This window comes from Sciurus carolinensis, chromosome 4, assembly GCF_902686445.1.
Source record: "Sciurus carolinensis chromosome 4, mSciCar1.2, whole genome shotgun sequence".
NCBI classification, from domain to species: Eukaryota; Metazoa; Chordata; class Mammalia; order Rodentia; family Sciuridae; genus Sciurus; species Sciurus carolinensis.
In genome coordinates, this window is record NC_062216.1 from 27,104,984 (window position 1) to 27,131,894 (window position 26,911).

At 35.4% G+C, this 26,911-nt stretch overlaps 1 protein-coding gene across 1 annotated transcript in view; it reads left to right on the plus strand.

The window, feature by feature from the left end:
* Window positions 1-26,911, plus strand: part of Galntl6 (polypeptide N-acetylgalactosaminyltransferase like 6) — a 1,064,176-nt gene that overhangs the window by 956,220 nt on the left and 81,045 nt on the right. The window contains exon 9 of the mRNA XM_047550007.1: window positions 15,604-15,711. Coding sequence (XP_047405963.1) covers window positions 15,604-15,711 — 108 coding nt within the window. The remainder of the gene's footprint in view (window positions 1-15,603; window positions 15,712-26,911) is intronic.

Genomic DNA, 26,911 nt, shown 5'->3' on the forward strand with positions numbered 1-26,911 from the left:
GGACTGAGCTCCTCATTGTCATCTGAAGATCACTCTCAACTCCTAAATGCCACTCCCAGTTCTGGCCATATGGTCTCCCCTAGGTCCTCGCCAATGTGACAGTTTACTGCTTCAAGGCCAGCAGTGGAATTTCTTTTATACTTCACCATCTTCAAAACTCTTCCTTCAGGAAGCAACAAGTCACTTTTCAAGACTCACTTCTTAGATGAGATTTACCCAGGATGATTTCCCTTTTGATTAACTCAAAGTCAACTTAATTGGGACCATAAGTATATCCACAAAGTCCCTTCACTTTCTTCAAATAAAGACACCTATTCACAGGTATGAAATTTATCATGTCTGCAGTATTTCCCACACTTAGAGGGAGGAGATTATACAAAGGCATGCACATCCAGGGAATGTGGGGGCAATTTCAAAATTCTGCCCCATACTGACCAAAGACCATAGAAGAAAGAAAAAAATCAAAAGGAGAGAAAATCATCTAAAAAATAAAGCACCAACCTCCACTGGGTTTATTTTCTAAACATAAAAAAAAAACTCCAAAATTTTTTGATTGTTCTCTAATATTACAAAAGAAAGAAATATTAAATTGGTTATAAGACTATCATTAATATTTATAATGAAATCTGACCAAGATAGCACAAAAAAATAGAGAAGTACATGATTACTTCTAAGTAATGATTAGTTGTAAGTAATAACATTAAAAATAATAATCATAAAACATTACAAAATAAAATAACTATTCAAAGACTAATACACCAAATTAAGTGCAGCTTTCACAAATATGTATTAATAAATTCACCTTAATAGCAAATTTTAATGGTCATAGTCATCTCCATAGTAATATAAAACATACAATAAAATTTAAATGTACTTTTGAACAAAATACTTAATATTTCATGATTAAAATATAAATATATGCTTATATAACAAATGGATCTCAACTCAAAAGCTATCAATTTGCTCAATGAGAAAACTCTAGGAATTTTCCCATTAGATTATTATTTAATGTTATTTGATATTATTCTGAAGATAGTAGGTAATGCAGTTAGACAAGAGATTAAAAGAGATATAAAAAAATTACAGAGGATGAGGGAAACTTTTCATTAATTATAAGTAATATGACCCACCAAAATGCATGCAGAATGAACCAAAAAACTACTATAAACAATAAAAAATTCATTAAGTTGCCTGGGTAAAATGTGTGTGTGTGTGTGTGTGTGTGTGTGTGTGTGTAAATATACAGAAGACAATAGCCTTTCTATATACACACAACAACCACTCAAAGAATAGAAACCACAACACCATTTACAATAGAAGGGAAAAATTATGAATACACTTACAAAATGTGCAGATGAATCAAGAAATGCTATGCTACTACTGAGGGATACACAAAAGAGTTAAATAAATGAAAATTCATAAAGAATGTAATCCTCCCTAAGCAAACTCATCAATCTACTGCAATCTCAGTAAAAATGGTAACATGCATTTTGTGTGTGTGCTAAATAAAATGTTTCTAGTTCATAAGGGGAAACATACATAAATCAAGAAAACTTTGGTGACATATGATAACAGGCTAAACATACCAGATAAAACACATAATAAAATCTGCATGAACAAATACAGATCCCTGTGGCACAGAATTGAAAGAGACCCAGATAAATAAGTGAATTCGATATAAGAAAAAGTGAAAATATCAGATCAAGAGGAAGATAAGGGTTTCCTTGGTAAATAGTATGGGAAAACTATTTCATTTGGGGGGGAAATAAAACTGAATCCACACTTTGTACAAAAATAGAGCCTAAGAAGATTAAACTGTCTAAAGCATTAAAAATGAAAAATATATATATAATAATTACAAAAATCATGGAAAAACTAGAATGGAGAAAGTTCCCTAAGTATGGTTTAAAAAAGAAAAGAAGAAGAAGCAATAAAGATTAATCCATCCACATTAAAAAATGGTTATATAGGAAAACAGAAAAAAATCAAATGACAATATGGGGAAATTATTTGTAACTAATACCCTTAACACATAAAGATCTTTTACAAATCAATAAGATGACATAGTTTCTAAGAGTAGGCAAAATATTAGAACAGACAGTTCCTAGAAAAGGAAATACAAGTGACTATGGAAAGTTATTCATCCTTAAGTATTTTAAGAAATACACAAACTAAAAAAAAAAAAATGGAATATATTTTACCTCTTACATCAGCAACAATGAAGAAGTTTAGGCTGGGGATGTAGCCTAAGCTACCTTGTGTGTGGAAGGCCTCATGTTTGATCCTCAGCACCACAAAACACACACACACACACACACACACACACACACAAAGAGAAGTCTGACAACAACATGTTGACAAGGGCCTAGAATCAGTTATAGTAGTCAAAAGTGGTACAATCTCCATGGGGAACAATTAGCACATATCCTCCAAAATTCTAAATATGTACATGCATTGGCTCAAGAACTTCATTTCTATTCACTGAACCCAAAGATAAACTCACACATGTGAGATGATCTGTATGCAAAATATTTATCTTGTTATTGTTTCATTGACAAAAAATGAAGAAACTTAAATATTCATCACTAGGAAACAAACTAACAATTAATATATACCTAGACTATAGGCTATAGTATGAACTTTAAAAAGAATGTGTCACCTTTATTTTTAGCAATATGGAATATTCAAACCCACTGATAAGTGAAAAAAAAAGTAAAGTACAGAACATATGTGCAAAAACAAAAGTAGGCAGATAAATGTTATTTTATATATAAAACATGTATAATACAGTATATATGTAAGTACTTATGTAGCAAAATTGCAATACTATGTATAGTTTCACATGCTGACAATATTCACAGACATACTCATGCATCCAGAAAATATTTATTGAAAGCCTATGATGCAAAAGACAGTGAGAATATCACAGCCAAAGAAATGATAATGGAATGTAGTGTGAAAAAAAGATACATTATATATAAATAAATGGATAAATAAACAAGATAATTTCTGACATTTGTTAAATGCTAAAAAGAAATCAGTCAATATCACAAAGCGGGATCCCTGAATAGAGGACAGTCTTATTAAACTGGCATAATGCTTTTAAACATATGTGACTATACCAAGGGACAAAAGAATGGAAAGGACCTGCGGTCTACTGTCCCACATTTCCACCACATTACATCCAACACCTCACTCCATACACGTATACAGTCTGGGTTAGCCCCTGTTCGGTCCCCGACTTTAAGATTCTCTTAATGGAGAGGCATTAGATTGGGTGGTCAGCAAAGGCCTTGTTAAATACATAATTAATATGTTTATGTGGATTTCAGGACAGTTCAAATACAAGTTCAAGAAATAAATCTAGCTGGGCACAGTGGCACATGCCTATAATCCCAGTAGCTCAGGAGGTGAGGCAGGAGGATGGAAATTTCAAAGCCAGCCTCAGCAAAAAGCGAGGCACTAAGCAACTCAGTGAGACCCTGTCTCTAAATGAAACACAAAATAGGTTTAGTGGCTGAGTTCAATCCCCAGTTATACCCCCTGCAAAGAAAAAAGGAAGGAAGGAAGGCAGGAAGGCAGGAAGGAAGGAAGGAAGGAAGGAAGGAAGGAAGGAAGGAAGGAAGGAAGGAAGGAAGGAAGAAAGAAACTTCTACACTAACAGTAGGATTTTAGTCCACTGGGAAATCCTTAAACTGAGAGAAGTAGCCTGTGTTCAATGGTATTCTTGTTCCTGGTCCACAGGTCTGAACCCCAAGGGATTCAAACTACAAAATAGTAACAACCTAGCATCCCAAAGAAAAGGGAGGCCTCATGTTTGATCCTCAGCACCACATCCTTGTCCCTAAGTCATTCCCTCTTTCCCTCCCCCGCCACCACATTGACTAACTTCTCATACACATGTTCCTAAGGCAAGCCACCAACACACTAGCACAGAACCTGCCATTCTAATTAATAAACATTCTCCACTTTCACCATTGTTGTCTGAAAATGCAAAAATCTCCTCCTGAGGTGTTTAATTTATACTTCTAAAATAGTTTATTTGCCTTCCTAGAAGGGTACAACTCAATTGTGTTTTAGGAGTGTACTATTTTCCCTTAAGCCATCTCATATAAACTATCATGATGATGCTTGTGTTAGAAATAAATTTAGCCTTATAAAATGTGCTCATTAGAAATCCTTTTTATGCCAAGGATGGTTCTAAAATATTTTATATACCTTCTCATTGCTTTTATGAGACAGCTATATTAGAGATGCTCCTTACTTCTGAGCCTGCAAAGTACTTCAAAGTCTAGTTGTATTTTGAATCTGAAATGTGACAGAAGCCTTTTTATGACACACAGTACACCTCCAAATACACAAGAAAATAGCCAGAGTTGTTCCTGAAGGGATTTTTCCCCTAGAATATTTGGCCTAGGTGACATAAAAATATCCATTTTAATTCCACATGCCTAGAATTGATCTTCCAAAGAAAATATTAAAATGACTCTAAACTCATTCAGAAACTCAAAGATAAACAGAAACAGCTGCTAAATGTCTCACAAGCCAGTCTGAGATTCATTTCAATTACCCAACAAAAGGTACCTCAGGTGTAACAGAGCATTTTCAAGTTAAATTTTATGTCTATTAGATATAAGCCTAGCGGCAAGTATGAATTCCTTCCAGTTGTTACTTCCTTTATGTCTGATGGCATTTTCCTAATTCCCTGTTTAATTTTATTTTAACTTCTATAGATAGTTGTAAAGTGAACAAGTTACAACAATTTACACAGCGTTCAGCACCTGTGCTAAGGTCAATTTGACTTCCTACTGAAATCTTTTTTTAATATTGAGACTTTTTTCCTAACTTTTTTTTATTTTTCTGTTGCCCTTTTCCCTAACAAGAAAAAAGAAAATTAATCATTCTAATGCTTCTGGCTTGATAAAGCAATTTATACCCTAGTTCAAGAGGTTTTTGTATGGAAAGTTACAAAAGAAAAAGAAAAAGACAAAACTCTTCATAAAATTCTTAAGCCTTCCACCCAAATCCCAATGAACCTCCAGAGTGGATAACTACATTAACTTTAGCGCTTTAGGGATTTATTTTTATTCTCTGCTTCCAAGTCAGCAACCTGCAACATCCAAGGCCAACAAACTTAGGTTGGAACCAAAACTCCTTCCTGTTTCCCAGATTGTGAGAGTAGAAGTTCTAAATATAATTCCTGCTTCCCCCAACATACACCTTCACAGATGTGCGTGTTGTCCTATCATGGATGTCAATGTATGAATACATGACCACCATCTTAGTCTTCAACTGCACTGTCCACAGGCAGATCGTATCATATGATCACCATTCCTGAACACATATTACATGCCACCAATGGACGCTGTCTTACGACTTCCATGTGAAGTATATTTGTTACCCCAACTTTATAGAGGATGAAAAAGAGACTCAGGAAAGGGTGGTAACTTCCCAAATCACAGCTGGCCCACTGGTACTCTATCACAAAAGCATATCCACTTCTCAACATAAAATAAACTGCAAATGCTATTATGAAACTTTCCCCCCCAAAAAGTTCACATTCTTTTTATTTTGGTGAAATATCTTCATATTGAATATTGCTTAAATATTAATCAAAAATAAATAAAATTTTTCATGAATTTCTAAACCGAAGTGAGGAAATCACTTTGCTTTACCTTGGTGTTTTTTGCAATGGTATTTATTTGAGTCGTGTTGGATTGAAGTGCTCTCTTCAAAGCTCATTTTCAGCACTCCTACACACCCAAACTCTCATTGTTCAAGAAGAGGGTTTTACTTAAAATGTTTGCTGTGCAAAAAGACAAAACCCCAATGCATTCCAAGAAAGGGGGAAATTAGGAGAAAGCTCATGTAAGCAACTGTGAAAAAGTCAGGAGAATGGGTGAGTCTCTTAAAGGTTCCAGACCTTAAGTGCTTCTAGGACCCTTCTCTGAATGTCCACCCTCTGTGGCTCTCGTGTCCACTTTGTTCCCTCGCACACATGCCTCAAGCCACAACAGTTCTCAAGACTTCCTTTTCTGCTTGGCCACCTGCGAGGATGTTGGAATATGATGAACCCTGGAAAAGGACATTGATACCCCTGACCTGAACCCTGTTGCGCAGCACAACTGAGAACCAAAGGAGAATCTCACATTTGGATATTCACCTAAAAGAAGGAAGCTGTTCCACCACATAAAAAACCACCTTAAAATAATGTCTAAAGAACTCTTACTTATTTTTAGCAGATGGTGAATCCAGGCAGTTTAAGCAATAAGACAAAGTCCAGAGGCATATGGAAATATGGTAAAAAATCAGACATTCTGCCTCAAATGCACCTTCTAATCTATGGAGTAATGAATTAAGGGAAATGATGAATTAGGTATCTAACCATAATATTTTACCCAAAGAAGCACTCTTAAGGTGTTCAAATTCATTTTTATTCCCCACAACTTACTATGTTGAGTAAACCAACAAGTTATATTTGTTTATAAGTTCTATTTTCCACTTCAATCACTGTTTTAAGACTGTTTGATGTTACCCTAAATATGAACACTGCATCTTAAAACCTGTGATTTTATGATCAGTCAGTCCTCTCAAACTGTCACCAGCCTGACATCTAGAAACTCTTTAAACCCAAGATAGTTTTGACAGGATTTTTATATATTGACTTAACAAAGCTTTTCTTACTTAGAGAGAGAGAGAGAAAGAGAGAGAGAGAGAGAGTCAGTCCTAAGCAGATAGCTCAAGAAACGAGAGCTTTTTCCGCAAAGAATAAAATGTACTATAACCTCATTAAAATTTTCAAAGACTGCAGATACATTTTCTTTTCTTTTTTTTTATTGTAAACAAATGAGATACATGCTGTTTCTCTGTTTGTACATGGAGTAAAGGCATTTCTAATTTCTGATTTTTAATTTTCTGACCACCGTTTTGATCAGGAAATGTCAAAAATAAGCTGTCTTCTTTTTTTTCTATCTCCAAGAATAACCTCAAAACCCATTTTCTGAGATTAAGACAGAGGACACAGACAGACACAATGATAGACGTGGCTTTTCTCAGTATCTACTTACCAAAACTTTTCAGGTTAACAATGTTTTAATTTCTAGATAGATGGTAGGGTCTTTGACTATCTATCTAGTCTTAAATTTTTCAATCTTAGCCTGTTCAAGTCATGCCATTCCGTTAGAAAGTTATTTTCCCATCCCAGAAAATTACTTAGTTATATACAGTGTCTTATATTTTTAACATCAGCCATTGCTTCATTTTATAATAAGCTACTTGTGAATGAAAAAATGGTCAAGGTAACTTATTATTTGGACATTTGTATTTGAATATTCTAGATATCAACTTATTTTTAATAGCAGTCACAGAATGGGTAATCACAAAGCAATTGAGTTGTCTGTAATAAACATTAATTTGTATTAATAAACCAATAATTCATTCAAGCATCCGTTCATTCAAAAATACTGGGCACCAACTGTTTTAGGCATTGTTCCAGGTGCTCAAGACAAATCTCTCAAGAAAAACACAGACATGACGATCAGACACGATGATCCTTATCTTTGTTATAGAAGAGGCAGGTAAACAATGTACACAATAAGAGAGAGATCTGCTGAGTTAGAAGATGTGTGTGCTGTGAGAACAGAAGCAAAGAATGGTGATGATCACTGGGAGCACAGGGTAAGAAGGTCTTGAGAGCAGGAATATTAGAAGCTAAGACTTGAAGGGTATGAGGTAAATAGCCAAGTGCAGCTCTGGAAGAAGAAAATGCCAGGCAGAGGGAAGAAGCAGTACAGATGCCCTAAGGTAGGAGAGTATCCAGCTTGTGGAAAGAACAGAAAAGAAGCCAGAATAGCTTGATCAAAGGGAGAAAGGAGGGAGGAATGAGTAGGAGATGAGTGGAGAGATCACAACTTGGAAAGTGAATGTATTAATAAATATTTTTTGACAATTTAGATCACTATTTCCATATAGTAGAGTATGCTTCATTTACATTGAATAACATTCCTTTATCATCCTGCTGACAATCAGTTTCTTAGTAAAGCTAATTTTATATTCCATGTGACTAGTATAATTATATGATTCCATTCAATTTAACATTCTTTATGTCTAAATTCCAGTTTGTGGCTGATATCGAAAAGTGATTTAAAAATAAGGCAAACATTCAATTATTCAGTCAATTTGAGCTACATTATATTTTAAAAGCTCTATGTTCATTCATGGGTAAAATAACATTTCTTTAAAATATTTATGTTGTCAAAAGAAGACACATTATTTGTAAATGTAAAACATTTCTCTAAGTATTAGATACTTTAAGAATGGCATGACATAGTTTTTTTTTAAGACTACATACTACCAGGGATGGTTTTTAAAAATATAAGCCTGCATAAAAATACAAATATATAAAATAAATACGCACTTGATAAATACCACAAGTGTGCTTTCTGAGTGAGCCGTGTTCCCACGTTGTTATCTAAACACATCTCTTACTGTGTCGATGTGGGTATTTCTACTGAAATATGCACAGTTTCATGGAGAAGACTGAAAATAATGAAAAAAGTGTGTGGCAATACCTATGGTAGAGAAACGAAAATAGCTCTAAGGTTTGGGAAAATCAAAGGGGTATATTTATGGTAAAAAGCAAGGTAGCCCTAGGTGGTATGAAGCAACACTATGTTGGAAAAGCCTTCTGGGTCTCTATACAACTAGGTGCATACACATAATTAAAACAAGAGGTGATAGTACTCAATCACTTGATGAATACTTGAATATTTATTATGTTCTGAGTCCTCCATTGGTAGCTGAAGACATAATAATGAATTAAATAATAAAGGAACTTATAGTCCAATGAGGGGAAGCAAACACTAAATGAATCATACAAGAAATCACAAACAAATTACTTAATTATGGTTATTGTGATTGCAATCTCCATTTGAAAGAAACCTTCCTATGTTCAGAACATTGAATCAGTCACACATGATAGCTCCAGCCCAGTGAAGGATGTCAGGCATACAGTAAGTGCTCACTGCATATTTATTGACTCAATCACAGTACTTTCCTCTTATCTGAGGGGAATGAGTTCCAAGAAACCCAGTAGATGTTGAAATCAAAGGTAACAGCTATCATATACACTGTTTTCTTCCTAAATACAAGCATATATATAATAAAGTTTGATCTGCAGTAAAAGATTAACAAAAATAACAAATAATAAAATAGAACAATTCTAACACTACACTAGAATAAAAGTTATGTGAATGTGCTCTCTTTCTCACTCAATCTGGAATTCTCCATTTAATATTTTTGTACTGTGGTTGACCATGGGTAATAGAAACCATGGAAAACAAAACCATGAATAAGGGAGAACTGCTAAAATTAAATATGTAGAGGAAAAGTACAGGATGAAATGAGAGCATAAAACAGGAGTCCTGACCAAATCGAAGGGCTCATTTGTGACAGTGAAGCTGAAATCTGGGAAATAAGGTAAACAATATGAACAAAGCAGGAATGGGATAAGGGAGGTAGAAATTCCTTTAGAGAGAACAACATGGCCACAAGCCCTGAGGAGGGAAATGAGCTCCTTTCTGATGATTTAAAAATAGCCCCCTCGTCAGGGGAATGTGAGAGTAGTGATTGAGAGACAAATTCGATTTTGCAAGGCCTTGGAAAACTTATTGAGGAGTTATAACTTTACCCTAAGAGCAACAGAAAACCAGTGATAGATTTAAATGGAGGCATAATGTGCTCAGATTTATGTTTTTAAGTGATCATAGTGACAGTGCAGAGAAAAATAAATAAACCAGGATTCTTTCTTACCATTGAATTTATCATTTTAAAAATGTGGGCAGAAGTTTCCTAAATTTGACTTTGCTATCAAAAAAAAAAAAGAAAGGAAGAATTTTAAGAATAAGAAATAGGTTATTAATAGAAGACATGAATTTTAATTCATTAGAAATTATGGTAGGCAACATTCAGAAATGACCCTCTTCCTACAACTGTCAACAATCTAAATGGAAGTGGACTATTCCACTGAGGCTCCAGATCCCAACTCAGTCCAGTAAACACCTGGACTTCAGTCTTGTGAAAATGTAGGTAGAAAACCCAGCTGATCCCGGATGGTTTTTGACCTACAGAACTGTGATATGATAAATGTATGTTTTTTAAGCCACTGAATTTATGGTAATCTGTTACACATCAATGAGAAACTGATACATAGATCTTTAGAAACTACAATAAGAGTAACCCTCTGAAAATAGATTTCTGTGAACCTATTAGTCTGCTTTGTCATATCTTTCAAAGGAAGGAGTCTTAATCCATTGGAGCTGCTATAACGAACTGCCAAAGACCAAGTTACTTATTAATGGCAGAAATTCATTACTTACAGTTGTGAACACTGGAATTCTGAAATTAGGATGCCAGAATGTTTGCGTTCTAGTGAGAATTCTCTACTAGATTGCAAGAGACCACCTTCTCATCATATCCTCTCATGGAAAACCCATCCATGAGGGCTTCACTCTCATGACTTAATTACCTCCCAAAGGCCCACTTCCTATACTATAAGTTAGGATTGCACCATATCAATTTGGCAGGGGACATAACATCAGGCGATGATGACTTATTGAAACGTCTATTGTGGCAGAGCTCACTCTGACAAACTCTCAAAAGAAGCATTTAGTCCACTTTGGTCCACTTGCTGTGTGTTCTATAAGAACTCATGAATCAAAAAGTAGAATAAGGCAAAAAAATAGGCTTTGGTCCCATATCTTGCCCTCACTTGTCACCACCCCTTAATCCAACAGAAAAGACTTACCAACTCCACAAATGGGATCAATATGGTCACCTTTTTTATGAAAATAAAAGGCTATGTTAACAATTTTCTATCTCCTAGTGTGAATAAGAGGACTTACTTACCTTTATGTTTAATTATCTTTGAACAATAAGAACTGACATTTGATTAAACATAGTACTAACATTATCAACCTTCCTGTATTCCTCCCCTTCATTTAGTGTTTTAAGTACTTTTCAAATTCTCCTTTAAAATGAAAAACTAATAATCTCTCAAATAATCATAGCTCTTAGATTAAAAATATTAGAAGAAACAAAGAGTAAAGAAATATCAGTTAGAGTGGACTAAGTGCTACAACAACCCAAATCTTGGTAATATAACATGGTAAGTCCTCTCTATCATCCCTGTTACAGTCTGGTCCAGAATTGAAGGACAAAGAGGATGCACTGCTCTCTCCAATTTTTCAGGAATCCAGACCCTGTCCATTTAATGACTCCACCATCTCCCAGGGCCTGAAGTCTTCTCTAGATCTTCTCCAATTGATGAGACTGAAGAAAAAATAAATTAAGAAAACAGTAGAGAAGGAAGTTCACTCATAATTTCTTTGTTCCAGAGTGATGCACATCACTTCCATTCACCTTCAAATTGCACGGTCCATCCAAATACAAAGGAATTATAGGTTGGTAGTGTGCCTAGGAAGAAATGAGCACAGAAATCGATAAGTCCTACCACTCTATCTCCCACAATAAGATGAAATGTGTAGGGGATCCATAAACTTCAGCTATCTGCTAGCAGTTCACCTTTATCTTGGATTTGAAAATATGTAGTTCTAGTTACTATCGCTGCCTAACATAGTACCCAGAAAAATGGCAGCACAAAACAACCATTTTATTAAGCTTATGAATTCTGTGGGTACCAAATTCAAAACAGGCACAAAGTAGATGGCTTGTTTCTGCTCCATAATCTGGATGTGACTCAACAGCTATATGCTGGAATCATTGAAAGAATTCTTGATTCATATGTCTGACAGGTGATGGTGGCCATCAGTTGAAAACTCAACTGACCTGCTGACCAAGAACCTAAAGATGGATTCTCATAGGTCTTGGACTAATTCATAACAAGGCTAGGTAACTTCAAGAAGCCAGATTTCTTAAATGGCAGCTCAGATTGCCAAAACTGAGTTCCACAGTAGGTGAGTAGAAGTCACACTGTCTTTAACTTAGCCTATGATATAGCCTTAGGCACTTAAACTCTACAGGTTTAAGAATTCACAAGTCTGCTCATAAAGAGAGAGGACCTAGATCCACATCTCAGTCAGAGGCTACCAAGGTCATATGGAAGAAGAGTATGAGCAATAGGAGATATTGTGGTATCTAATTTTGGAAAATATAATCTCCCGCATATATTATTTTAGAATCACTGAATATCAGTATTTGAAAGTACTTTGTACCTTATATGAGAAGGGCAACTAAACTATGACCTACTGCCTGTTTTTATAAACAAAGTTTCATACATATTACCAAGTTTGAGTAGTTGCAAAAGAGACCCTCTGACCTGTAAAGGCAAAAGTATTTCCTATCTGGCCCTTTACAGACAAGTTTACTGCCTTTGTGGATAAAATATATGTATGTGGGTATCAGAATTAGACACTAGATTTCAAATCTCAGTTCTGGAGGTGACGAGTTATGTAGTTTTGAACGAGTTACTGTATTCTCTAAAGTGCTATCTTCTTGTTTATAAAATAGGGGAAACAATAAAGTCTGTCATTGAGTTGCAAGCTTATCATTTTATCAAATAGTCCATGAAAAGGGTAAAAAATATTCATAAATGCTAATTTCTGTTATTAGAATTAACTTAAAATATTAGCTGGATCAACTATTCATCTATTATCCATCAACTAGGCCATCTACTGCAGATTTCAACACATCTAGGATACAGAAAGCCCATTCCATCTTTAATCATTCTATTTGAAATGTCTTCTTCTTACTAGGTTGAAATCTGTCCTCTTGTAGTTCTATGCTATCAATTGTGATACTATCTCCTTGAGGGTCTATAAAATACCTCATTCAAATACTAGGTTATTCAAATATTCAAAGAGTTTCTCTGAGTTTTATCAAGACTATCCACCTCATTTCTTTACTTCTTTGGAGACACATTTTCACCCCTTTCCCTCTTTGGTCATTCCCTTTATAAAGATAGATAAAATTAAGTCTTGGGATGTGATTTAGTGATAAAGCACTTGCCTAGTATGCATAAATTCCTTGGTTCAATCCCCATATCAGATACACATAACGTTTACCTGGAAATTAGCAAAAGATTTAGGCCTACAGATAGAACTGGGCCCTTGATCTCTAAACTATCTTTACTTAACTACTGGTGATATGGATTTTGTGCTACTCAGTTTTTTTCCAACGTCTCCTGCTCCACAACAGTTGATATTATAGATCCTGGAACAGCTTGCTATATTTACCCTTTTTATTTTTAATCTTATAGAACTCTATTCTCTTGAGAGCTTTCCAGATGTTGATGCTATAGCTCAGAATGTTCATGGCCTCTACCAACTCTTTATCATCCACATGCATTTCTGATGGTATAATCTCAATTACTAATAATTATCACATCAAATAGAAATTAATACCGTGAGTAATCCTCAACTCAATTAAAGCAACTGAGTTTTGTTTTAATAATTTCATTGCTTTCCCTTGGACTTCTACTTACTATAATCACCATTTATTCAACCATTCTCTTTTCTTATTGGTTCATATTAGTTATACATATCATTAGGATTCATTTTGACATGATTATAAATGCATGGAATATATAATTTGCTCCAATTCAGTCCCCAGTTCTTACCCTTATCCTTTCCTTCCCTCCCCCTATTCCCTTTCCTCTACTCTGCTGATCTTTCTATTTATCTACATTTTTTTTGTAAAATTAGTGTCTTGTATATATATATATGTATACATACATATATAAAATTGAACCAGTCTCTCTTGAGGTAGCAATCCTCTTAGAGAAGTTGGAAATAAATTTAAGTGAAAACATAAATATTTCTCTTTATCTTTTTCAGGATTACATTTCAAAATAAGTTATATGTATTACAGCTTGATATCAGGTTGATACATAAATTTAATCAATCTCTCTTTTTTTTTAATGGGCCTCACTATATTACCCAGCTTGGTCTTCAACTCATGAGTTTAACTGATATTCCCATCTCTCAAGTAATTAATACTATAGGCACTTGCCTCTACACCCCACTCTGAAACTCTTAAAAAATCTCTTTTAAATCATTTTTAAATCATTTTTTCTTGTAAAGAAAATTGCTAAAAATATAGCCTCTGTAAAACCTGGATTTGTGTTTTGATAATTATCCCTTTTATAACACATAGTCTGTTATGTAGAACCATGATAGTATGTGTGTGTGTACATTCACAGTAAAATATAACCAATTAACTTTTATTTCTATATATAAATATGGCATCTTAACACATACCTTGACTTTAATATTTCCTGAATCCACATTACTAGCCAATTATTATCTGTACCTAAACAAAGATTGGTGGTGGCTAGAAATAAGAATGCAATTATGATATTTAATGTTAACACTGCTGTTTCAGAAACTACATTTAACTTAAAGTATGAATGTGTTTATGTTCCTTAGCTTACTCATCCATTTGAAAAACTTCACTTTTTATATTTTAAGTTCTTAAGCTGACATTTTAAATTCCAACATTATATTTTCATATAATTTCACAATAAAATTATCTTAACAAATGTCTATATAAATAAGATATCAAAGCATTAAGTGTTGGTTCAGGACTATATTTGTGATAAAATTCTACTACAATTTTTTAAAAAGCCAACATACTGTGTATGGAAATAATACATTACTGCACTAGTATTTTGTTTCTATGCTTTTATGAACCTAGGTTTTAAAAGTGTGGGTTTTTAAATAAATGACTGGTGAGATTATAGGGAGAAAACACTTATTCTTCACTGGTGGGAGTGCAGGCTAGTACAACCACTCTGGAAAGCAGTATGGAGATTCCTCAAAAAACTAGGGATGGAACTACCATATGACCCAGCTATCCCACTCCTTGATATTTTCCCAAAAGATCTAAAATAAACATACTACAGCAATAATCCCACCTCAATATTTATAGCAGTACAATTCACAATAGCTAAATTACAGAATCAACCCAGATTTAGAAATTGGATTTAGAAATGAATTAAGAAATTGTGATGAGATGCACACACACACACACACACACACACAAAATAGAGTTCTACTAAGTCATAAAAAAAATGAAATTATAGCATTTGCAGGTAAACAGATGGAAATGGAGGATATCATGCTAAGTGAAATTAGCTAAACTCAGAAACTCAAAGGTTGAATGTTTTCTCTCATATGCGGATGCTAAAGTAAAATAAAGGAAAAAAGAGAGGGAAAGATAAGATTACATAAAGGACCAATTGAATACAAAATAATAGATGAGCAAAGGAAATCTAGTAGAGTTGAGGAAGGAAAAGGAGAGGGAGGTGGATGGAGGGAATGGAAAAGGGGAAGTCGTGAACTGAAATCGATTTCCATGCATGTAGAAATTGTCGAGATTAACCAAACTACTATAACTACGAAGCTCTAATTTTTTTTAAAAAAGGGTTTTCTTGGTTAGCCACTTAAAACAGAAGTTATTCATTTATTAACTTTAAGACAGTCTTAAGATATTTTATGAATCCTGTTAATTGTTCCTTTATGAATTATTATTTTGAATTATACTTTTTGAAATTCACTGTTCTCTTTTGTTGTACTTTCCTCTCTTTAGGTTTGGATGTGTGGAGGAGAAATGTTTGATGTTCCCTGTTCTAGAGTTGGTCATATCTACAGGAAGTATGTCCCTTACAAAGTTCCATCTGGGACCAGCCTGGCAAGAGTGAGTAACTGGGCATCAGATCAGGCTGGGCTTCAGACGGGCTTCCTGTAGGGAAAGGAATCAGCTTCACACGTGTGTAATCTAAGGCACAACTTCAGATATAGAGAGTAGCTTCAGATATAGAGAGTTCCTGTGCTTCTCAGCTTTATTTCCATCACTTAAGGAAGTATTACCTGTTATGCTAATTCTTGTTATTAATTGTTTCAGAGCATCTTTGCATGCATTATATTCAATCCTCACCATTACCTTCTGAGGTTGTATTCTTATCTTTATGTGGGAAAGTGGAAGCTTAGTGAGGTGCTGGTTCTTGCTCACATGAATTGCAAATAGCAGAGTAGCAGCGTAAGCCTAGGTCAACAGAGCAGACCACCAGTTCCTTCCCCCACATGAACACATAATTAATCAGATGGAGAAAAGAGTAAATGAGAGGTGGGGAAGATAAAGGCCCAAACTCTGGCTTCTTTGTGTTTGGAAGTAGGGACAACTCTGCCTAAAATTTTACCTCATCCTCAAAATTCCAAAATTGGCCAAGACTAGATTTTGTTTTTTCAGAGGTTGTTTTGAATAAAATCTTTCTCATAGACCAGATGAAAAGATGCTTTCCTCTTCCGCCCTTTAGAATATTTTCATACCTAAATTGAAGGACTTAGTCACAATCCTGCTCCAAACAGTCCTGACCATTTCTCGGTTTTCCATGCTGCCTTCCTCATAGCTGGCACCACTCTCTTAGAGGTCAAATCTAGAAAAAGGGGCTTTACCACTTTACTTTACTTTACTAATACTTCCCTTGGAATCAAATCCTAAAATATTCTTTTTGGTTCTTTTATTAGCAAAACTGAAATGTATAACTACCTGAGTCTTTTATATAAAGCTCAATATGCTCACTTAACAAGCTTTTGCATAATAACAATAGTAATAATAATAATAATAAAACTAGTTCATTAGGATTCATTAGACTATTAATCCCACTCTCAACCACCTAGAACAGTGGTTAGTGAGCACTCGAATATTTGTTGAAAGAATTAACCAGGAAAATTAAGGGAGAAATTATTATGGTTTTTTTAACAAAACAAATATTTTAATGAAGCACAATGACAGTTTCACTTCCAATGAGTCTTTTTTGATGGTAGGCTATTCCTCTTTATTCCTTTCTGAGATTGTGAAGTGTCCATTTTTCTTTAGTTGCATCTATTCTTTTTTTTTCTAACATTTAGAGGTCATAGTAATGAAATTACATCATAGGAATCTTGAAAGAAAACTCTTATTATTCCTTTCTCCCACCCAAATAATTAACATACTCAAGTAAATAGCTGTAGAAATCCACTATTTGAAGAAAAGAGACCAATCACAAAATCATGAAATGATTCAAGAACTGCAATGATTTAATTTAGTAATATTGGCTACTATACTCTCAAAACCTAGGATAATGTTGAGAGTTCGCTCACATATTTGTTGAAAGAAATAATTTACTCATAAATTGTGCTTTAATGGTTTTATTTAGTCATAAGACAATATACATGAATCAGAAAATAAGAATTCATAAGAAGGCTAAAGATTAAACAATTTTGAGCACATATCACAAATCAGCCATGTGGATATCACAACTAATAGCATTTTAAAATACCCTAGACAGGTGAGATGGCACATGCCTGTAATCCCAGCAACTCAGGAGGCTGAGGAAGGAGGATTGCAAGTTCAAAGCCAGCCTCAGCAAAAGCGAGGGCGCTAAGTAACTCAGTGAGAACCTGTCTCTAAATAAAATATAAAATAGGACTCAGGGTGTGGCTCAGTGGTCAAGTGACCCTGAGTTCAATCCTGGGAACCCTAAAAAAAAAATAAGATAAAATAAAAACCCTAAAGATAATGATATCTTTTCACTGATCTTCTTTCACTCACTCAAATGCTTCCACCTTGGGCCCCAGAAGGAACCCATCTTTGGCAAAGGATGCTGGGTATGCTGGGTTTGTAGTTAAAAGCAGAGTACAATAGCTGGGTGGAGAAAGTTGTTCTCATCTGAAAGGGTTTATTTTCAAAAAATAAAACTCCTCATGTATTTTCAAGAGAGAAATGAAGTACTTTTTCAAGGAATGTCAAATATAAGGAATCTAGGCCTAGCACATAAAACTTCCTGGAAAAAGTGAGGACTCATTCAAATGAGAAAAGTCCATAATTCTGAATTTTAATCTTTTCCACTTAAATTTTACTTGAGGGCTCATTTTAATTTTTTCCTAAACTGCTAGAGCAATTGGAAGGTCATAAATATCGAAGCTTAACTGTCACTCTAAGGAACATTTTATGATTTTTAAGTTTAAAAGTATATTAAAATGAAAAACAATTCTGATATTTTGTGGGAGAACCTCAACTACCTTGCTGCACCCTACATTGTTACTATATCATCAAAAATGATAAGAGACTATGAAGATGCTTGAAATGCAGAACCGTATCTACCCAAAAGATATTTTAATCTTTCTAACTTCATTAGGAAATTGTGAGGGAGTCAGAGACATGATCCTAAAGGCTTGTTTTAGGACTTACAAAGTCCTTTGCAAATTGATGATTCCAGCAGACTTCCAAAACACAAACACACATACACACAAGTGTGTAAAAAAGCTGCAGTTCTCTAAGCAGGGTTCTAGTGTGTATTATGAGAGATAAATTCAAGTCACTATTCGGTATTTTTTATTCACCTAGCATCACTGGCTGGTTGGAAGAAACAAAATATCCATATACAAAACCATTAGAGGACAATGTGAGATAACACATCATTATTCAAACATCATGAAGATGCATATGTGTAGGAAGAGGAAAAGAGGGTAACACACCTGTGATTTTCAATCCTCTTAAATTAAAGTTCTTGAAAGAAGACCTTCAAAGATACTTCAATTAAATTAATAAGTTTCCTAAGAATTTATTAATAAGTTCTCAAATTCAGGACCAGTGACCAGAGCCAACTTCTGACCAAGTTGTCACCTTGTGTCAGTGAGCAAGAAAAATAAGAATCACAAAGCTAAATACATTCAAGTCAATAATAGCTCTTTCCTACCATGGTGTAAGTGTCTTCCTTCTTTTTAATACCCGGATTCAAGTCAGTAGATTTTTGTTGACACCCTTATTTGACAAAAAACAAAATTTAGCATCCCTGTCATTTCCTACAAAATGCAAAAATGTGGGACCCGGTGGCTTAGAATTCAGTTCATCTGGGAATCAGAGTTTCCAACTTATCAGCACTAAGCTCAGATGCTTTAAACTGAGTTGGCTCAGGGCCTGATGTCAGTATACTGGGGCTCTGTCATGGTGTCATTTCACTGGATATAAACAAGAAGTCCTTGAGGGAAGAGATGCTTATCTCTAGAGTTATAGAGAGACTAGAAAGACTCCAAGGCCAAGATGACAGCACTTCCTCCTTTGGAAAGGCACTGACTCTTTTTCCTCACAAGAGTGACCAGCTCCTTAGCAAAGGCCCACTGAGTGGTGCTTTGCTCAGTCAGGGGTGTGTGGGCAGCAAATGGTTGAAAGAGCCTCAAGGAAAGAGCCTCATTCTCACAGCCAAACACTCTGCTGGAGGAGCAGTCATTACTGGCACCCCTGGGGGAGGTGGAGGGAATTCACAGACTCCCCTTTCATTGCCAGTGTTTGGGGACCATCAAAGCCATTGGACCAGAAGCAGGTGGCTCTTTGTACACGACAAAGGTGGAAGCAGTCACCCTGTGACTGAACATTCTAGCTGACTATAGCAACAGGAGTCCTCATGGAAGCTACTTGTCCTATGAGTCTCCCCAAACCGTCCCCATGCCCTGTGGAGGGCGGCCCTGCACTAAACGGAGCAGACTAGAGGTTTGAACAGCTGGCCTCCCTGGTGCCAACAGAAGAAGAAAAAATATGCACAGAACACCAGAAAGTGCCAGAAAGAGAACTATATACTTTCATGTTTCTCTTTTGACAATGGTTACAAATTTAAATATTTATTCCAGAATTTCCTCTTAACATTTATGGCAACTATTGAAGAACATGAGAAAATTTCAATTTTTCCAAGTTTCGGGATAAGAACTAAAATCTTGCCTGGTGCGATGGCACATGCCTGTAATCCCAATGACTTAGGAGCCTGAGACAGGAGAATCACAAGTTTAAGACCAGTCTCAGCAACTTAGTGAGGCCATAAGCAACTCAGCAAAGACCCTGTCTCAAAATAAAAAATAAAAAGGGCGGGGGATGTGGTTCAATGGTAAAGTGCTCCTGGGCTCAACCCACAGTATCAATACAAAAGAAGTAAAATCTCAAAGTCAAATTGTACCAAATGTTCCATAGTTCTTGAAAATGTTAACTCACAATTAAAAGGGATAGAGAGAGGTTAAATGGTACATGAGTAGAACTAGGATTATAAACAAAGGTCTGTCCAAGGATCATGCCCCTAATTACCTGACCCTTACAGATGCTTGGAATAAACAGGAGCTGCAGGGACCTTCCTAGCAGGGAGCCTGCATAGGCAATGTACCAAGCAGAAAGAGGCAGGCACAGAAAGTTACAAAGTACTGTGTTTGCAACCTGTGCAGTTGAATCATGAAGGTACATCAGAGTTAGATACTGGAGGACCCTGAATGCCGATCACAAGACAGATCTTCTTTCAGACTGTGGGGAAGAACTGATGGTTTTTGAACAAAAAAGTGCCAAGATAAAAATAAAAGAGACAAAATGGAAAGATCAACCAAGGAGTAAATATTAAGGGAGGAAAGACTAAAGAAACTAACATTTTGAATGAAAGAAACATTTGTAAAGAAAATTGCATAAAAGATTTTTGTTGATTTTGCTACAGTGTGCAAGAAAAGGGAAGTCAAGTGTGACTGTGAGGTTTCCATTCTGAACGTTGAGAGAAAATAGTATCTGTGCCAAAATGAGGAAGGACGGAAGGGGAAAGCAGAAGAAATTGAAGTTGATCTTAGACAAAGTGAATTCTAAGTGACAGATCTGGGGAGACAGGGACAGACTTTCTGCCTAGAATTTGGAGACCTTTGCTAGATTTCCTTTGACTTAAGTTTTCATTTCTGAAAAAAAAAAATGTTTATTGTGTCAGGTACTAAATAGGCTCTGGAAGTTTAAATGAGAAAAAAACTGAACTTTCTTTCTCTCTAATAGTCCTGATGATGACAGTAGAGTCCACACCGTTCAGCAATCTATATGCCAGAGTACCGTTAGCATGGGAGAAAGGCTAAATGAAACCATCAGACTTATTATGGAATGATTACTATGTCGTATATAGTTTACTTATATGTAAACTGGTTCATATAGATTATCAATGGAATTATAAGGTAATAGGTAAGGAAGCAGGCATGGTGGCATACACTTGTAATCCCAGCAGCTCTGAAGGCTAAGGCAGGAGGGTCACTAATTCAAAGCCAGACTCAGCAAAATCAAGATGCTAAGCAACTCAGTGAGACCTTGTCTCTAAATAAAATACGAAATGGGGCTGGGGATGTGACTCAGTGGTCGAGTACCCCTGAGTTTAACCTCCACTAAACCCCCCCCAAGAAAATAGAATAGGAAGTATTCACCACATACAGCATATAATATTATTTTTATGTATAAGGATGCATGTTTACATTGACAGATTATGCTTAGTGATCTTACAGGCTACGCTAATCCACATACAAGTTTCAAATACTTTTGACTCTGTGTATCTACTTAGTTTCTCAGCTGAATAGAATGACCCATGATGATTTCCTATGGTCATTGTACTTTGTGGGTACAAAGGCTAAATCCAAGGCCTGAGGGAGAATGGTTGCTTTACTCTCTCAGCTGTGATATGATTTTGTAATATACTTCCCAAGGTACCTTTCTTCCAGGGCCATTTGTCTGGTGACACCCAACTCTGCTGACTTCATAGATCATCTCAGACTCCTGAAATTGATGGGAATAGGGAGAGGTGTAAAGAGGAGGAGGGGTGCTCAGTGTACAAGTCATACCACCCCAAGTCAATTAATGAAACCTCCTTCATTAACCATGGTGTCAGATCCCAGTCTGAAATCACTGAAACAGAAGAACACCATATCTAACTTATGCAGTTCTCCTTTGTTTATGGCAGAAAAAATATATCAGTTAAGGAAAAGCATTAACAAAACCAAAATGATTAGTTTGATATCGGAAAATGAAATCACCAACAAGGCTATAAAGTATGGTGATGAATGGGAAAGCTACACTCCACAAATTGACCTCTCTCCCCTGATGACTGTGAATCAGTTTACTCCCACAAAGCTGCCCAGCAAATAAGAGCTGTAGCATGACAACCTTAGTCATCAAGAGCAGCAAGCACTTCTTTCTACTCCTCTTAAAACTATAGGGTTCAGATGCTTTATTTGAAACCATCATTGAGTTCAGGGACATGGTGGCCTATCATGGGCTTTCTCCTGGAAAGTAGGAATGATAAATTCTTCCCCAAAGACTCAGGCTGCATAAATGGCTAAGACTTCTGTGCAGAAGCAATCACTCTGAAAACAATAACCATCTCTAATTCTTCCTTACAATATAACTAAAAGGGCAATGAGCCTGTCCAACATTTGTGGCAAGAACTAAAGATGATTCACATACAGCAATCATGCCTTTGCCTCTCTTCACTTTTGCCCATAATATAAGAAATAGAATACTTTCTACTAAAATAATATCATATCTTCTATTTACATGAAGCTTTTATTGAAGTTCAAGCAACTTCCCAAACAGCATTTCATTACTCTCCATGTTCTCTTCCCTAAAAATAAATCATAAATTTATTATATAATAATGACTCAATAAATCATTAAGATATGATGACCCCATTGGGATGAAGATAAATATTATCTCTAGCCTCCAAGAAGGCTCAGGCTGGAGAAATTCTGTCAGTATTTATCATGTGTCTACTTTGTACCCGGCAGAAATGCATATGGCATACCATATATTCTAAACCAATAGCATTGAGCTTTTCCAATTAGATTAAGTGCTTCCTTTGTAAAGTAATGGCACCTCAGCTTAGGACACCAATGCACTAGAAAATTCCCTGACAGGCAAAGCTGATGGAGCCCGCACACTCACCCTTTAATCACAGTGCCTCTTGAACACAGGGCATTGTAGGTTTGTGTTATATGCAAAGAAAACAAGGCAGTGAAATTACTCTGTTCACCAGGGAAAATGGGAAAATCAGAAACACAAGTTTATTTCCCACTGCTTGACCCTCACTTGTTCCCTTAATTCCTAACCTGGAGGTACTAGAACTTTTTTTTTTCTTTTTAAGTATCTGTATACTTTGTTCATTTGCTTAATAAATAACAATAGAATAACACAATGTCTTTTAAATTGTTTAAATCACCTAGAGGTAAAGCATAGGCTTTTCATACCATACATAGACACTAAAAATAGAAAGTAAAACAGTAAATCACTTGCAGGTATAGTCTAATGCCATTTCATTTAGCATGAAAAAATACAAGAGGTTAAGACATTGTTTTAAAATTTCATTTCCTACAAAAACCTCTCAAAACTACCCTTCAGTTTCATTTTTTCCTATTTACTTGATCTACATATTTTTTTACCCAAAAGCTCCCACAGATGCTGTGTTCTTACCAACATTAAAGCGTTTAGTTCAACTTAATTGTTTCAGATATTCCTTGGTGCTTTCCCAAGTTTCAGTTCAGCTATGACTTGTGAATCAATTATTTGATACTTTCTACTGTGCAAAATGGAGCATATAATTGAGAGAGGCAGTCCCCAAGCTGTGGGGACAATATTCAGCATTTCTACAGCTATCACATGAGGATCAACATTTTATATTAGCTTTTGTTTATACCTACAGAAATATTTTACAGAGTAAATATAATATTTAAGTGGTAATTGTAGATATTTTTATGACAATCGATTGTCATTATTAATCAGTACTTTTACTTTGTCACTCTTAATGAAATTAAAAAGGAATTTATTTTCTATTTCAGATGATCCCTTTTACAGTTTGATTTGGTTATTCTTCCTCCTATATAGAGCATTTTGACACAATATGTTGTTATTTAGCATTTATATAGCTTTCTTTTTTCCAAAGCACTTGAGAAACAAACTGCATGGTGAGCCCTATTTGTGGGCTAGGGGGAATTATAATTATGTTTTTATCATTACTCCTATTAGAACTGAACATTTTCCTGCATTCACAACTCCACTGGAGACTCAGAAAAGAGAAATCTCGCTCAGACAAAATAGGTCCCTGCTGCTACAAAATTAAGCTGCTGAAATTTAAGCAAATTAAAATATTCTAGTATGCCATAATCTCAATACACAAAAATGCCATTCTTGCAAGGGGGATCAAGGCTGGCTGCTTTATAACTCTGCCTTCCAGGACCCAACCCCATGATGACACCACAGGAGCACCTGCATCGGAGGGACTCATTTGGAGGAATTAGCCTCTACCCATGAGATGTGCGAATGCACAGTAACACAGAGCTTGAGGCCTCTGCTAGATCATTTCCATTCTAATTATCTTGTTTCTAATAGTTTATTAGTTCAAGGCAAGAATTCCACTTCCAACTTCAATTCCAGCGCCAATGTATCTGTTTTTTAGTGCTGGATGAGGTAGAGAAAAACATTTGGTATTTTGTAAACTGAAAACTGGCCAAAAACCAAATGCTAACTTTGTGATGTGTATGTTTTGGTGTTCTGATTCTGAAAATAGTATGCAAAACAATTTCTCAGGCTGGAGTTACAGCTCAGTGGTAGAGATTTGCCTAGCATGCTCAAGGCCCTGGGTTTGATCCCCACCACTGCCAAGAAAAAATAAAATTTCACAGATTGCCTAAACTATAAACAGACATATTGAGCTAAGGACCCTGAAATGAGCACTTTATAAACATAGAGGATTTTTTTCTTCTGCCTGTTTTGAAAGTATGGAGAATCAAGTCTACTAACAACTGCTGGACTAAATGCTATAGCACATTTTGTCTGAATGTTTGCCATGGATGTTCCTGTGACTCTCGATACTCTCTTTGGCTAATGTTTGGAAATGTTGATTGTAGCTTATTTTTTTTAAATATCAAATGGATTTATAATAATCATCTAGAAATAAGTCATACTTCCTTAGATGTAAATTGTGATGGCATGAGATACCATTGGCTCAATTGCCAGAAATGAACAACCTTTGGGTGGTCCCAAAGTGTCTCCAGACCTCCCAGATACTCAAGCACCCACTTGCCAGATACAGTACCTCCCCTGATTTGCTTCTTCTGCTCCTGCTCTTTATGTCTTGCCTTTGAAGTCACTGGAGAAGACACATCATCACCACCATACACAATAAGAGCATTAACTTCTACTCATGGTGCTGTCTTTGGAGGAATCAATGCTTTAGTCCTCCAAATGCCAGACATTCTCAAACAGGATGGCTAGTCCTAGCCATGAAACATATGTGCTCACTGAGACTCAGAAGATCTCTCTTCCTATGGTCTGTCTCCAGTAGTTCAATACCTCCAGTTATCTCCATTTCCTCAGAATTTCAAAAACACAATCATGGAAATAATTTTCTCATATTCCAATCCTCAAGTTTAGCTCCCAAATCCTTTAAGTATCTTCTAGAATAAATAAAAATCAGAAACCATGCTTTTACTTCTGTCCTATAATTCTAGTTTTTGTTGCTTTTGTTTTTGTTTTTGTTTCCAAGGCTAGTGCATTTTCTAGCTTATTCTCTTGAAGAGCTTGCTTTGGGGAAGCCAGATAGCAAGTCATAAGGATACTCAAGAAGCCCTGTATACAAGTTCACCTGAGAGAAAATTGAGTCCTCCTATCAACAGCAAGCACCAATGTGATATGCAATTAAGCCATCTTAGAAAAAGAACTTCCAGCCCCATGAAAATTTAAGATTATTACTTCCTCTGGAAGAATCTGACTGAAACTCATGAGAAATCTAAACCAGTTTACCTAACCAAAAACTGCTCCCAAGCTCTGACCCACAAAAGCTATAAATGTTTTTTTTAAAAATGTTTATTATTGTTTTGATCCAGTCAGTTGTGGGGTAATTTCTTATGTATCAATGGATAGCTAAAACGGTTTTTGCTTAGCAGTCTTTCATAAGAAACATTCAACATAATTTTATCTTAAGAGACATGATTACTTCAGGTGACACATTTGAAGCTTAAAAATTAGGCAAGCTTGTATATCAAAGGACATGACTGACAGAGTAAAAAGGCAACCAAAGGAATGGGAGAAAAATATGTAAATCATACATCTGATAAGAGTTAATATCCAGAGTATTTTTTAAACTACTACAACTCAACAACAATAACAACAACAAAAACTGATAGATGTGTGCAATAATCCATTTGTTAAAGAGAATAGACTCCAGAAATGGATTCTTACACAGAATTGATTGATTTTCAACAAGGTATAAAGCTAATACAGTGGCAAAACAGATAGGTTTTTTTTCAGCAAATAATTCTAGAACAATTGGATATTCATACCCAAAAAGTAAATTTGAATCCATATCTTGTACCATGTACAAAACTTAGCTTAAAATGAATCAGAGCTATGTAAAGGGCACAACTGCAATATTTTTAGGGGAAAAAATGAAGAAACATTTTTGTGAAGTTAGGTGAAGAGTTCTTAGATATACCACAATAATTATCCTGGGTTGGGGAAATTGATAAAATGAAGTTCATTGAAATTACTACCCCTATTCTTCAAAGGTAGTTGAGACAAAAATAGAAGGCAAAGACCATGAGAAAATATTTGCAAATCACATCTGACAAAGTATTTGTATGCAAAATATATAAAGAATTCTAGAATAATAATAACAATTTGAAAAAATAAGAACCAGGGTAGAGCTTAGTGATAGAGCACATGATTAGCATGAACAAGATCCTACTTTCAAACCCCAGCACCAAAAATATAATTTTAATAAGCAAAAGAAGCAGATACTTCACAAAGGACAGTATACAGATGGTAAATAAGTACATATGAAGATGCTCAACATCATCAGTCATTAGGGAAATGCAAATTAAACATATTGAGATATTACTACATGATTTTATAATAGTCAAAAGTAAAAAGACTGATGATAACTTAGGTTGAGGAATTTGTAAGGTAACTGGAATAATCATACAGTGCTGATGGGAATGCAAAATACAGCAGCCACTTTGGAAAACGATTTAGCAGTTTCTTTAAAAGTTAGGCATAAACCTAGTACATGATCCAACCATTCCACTTCAAGATA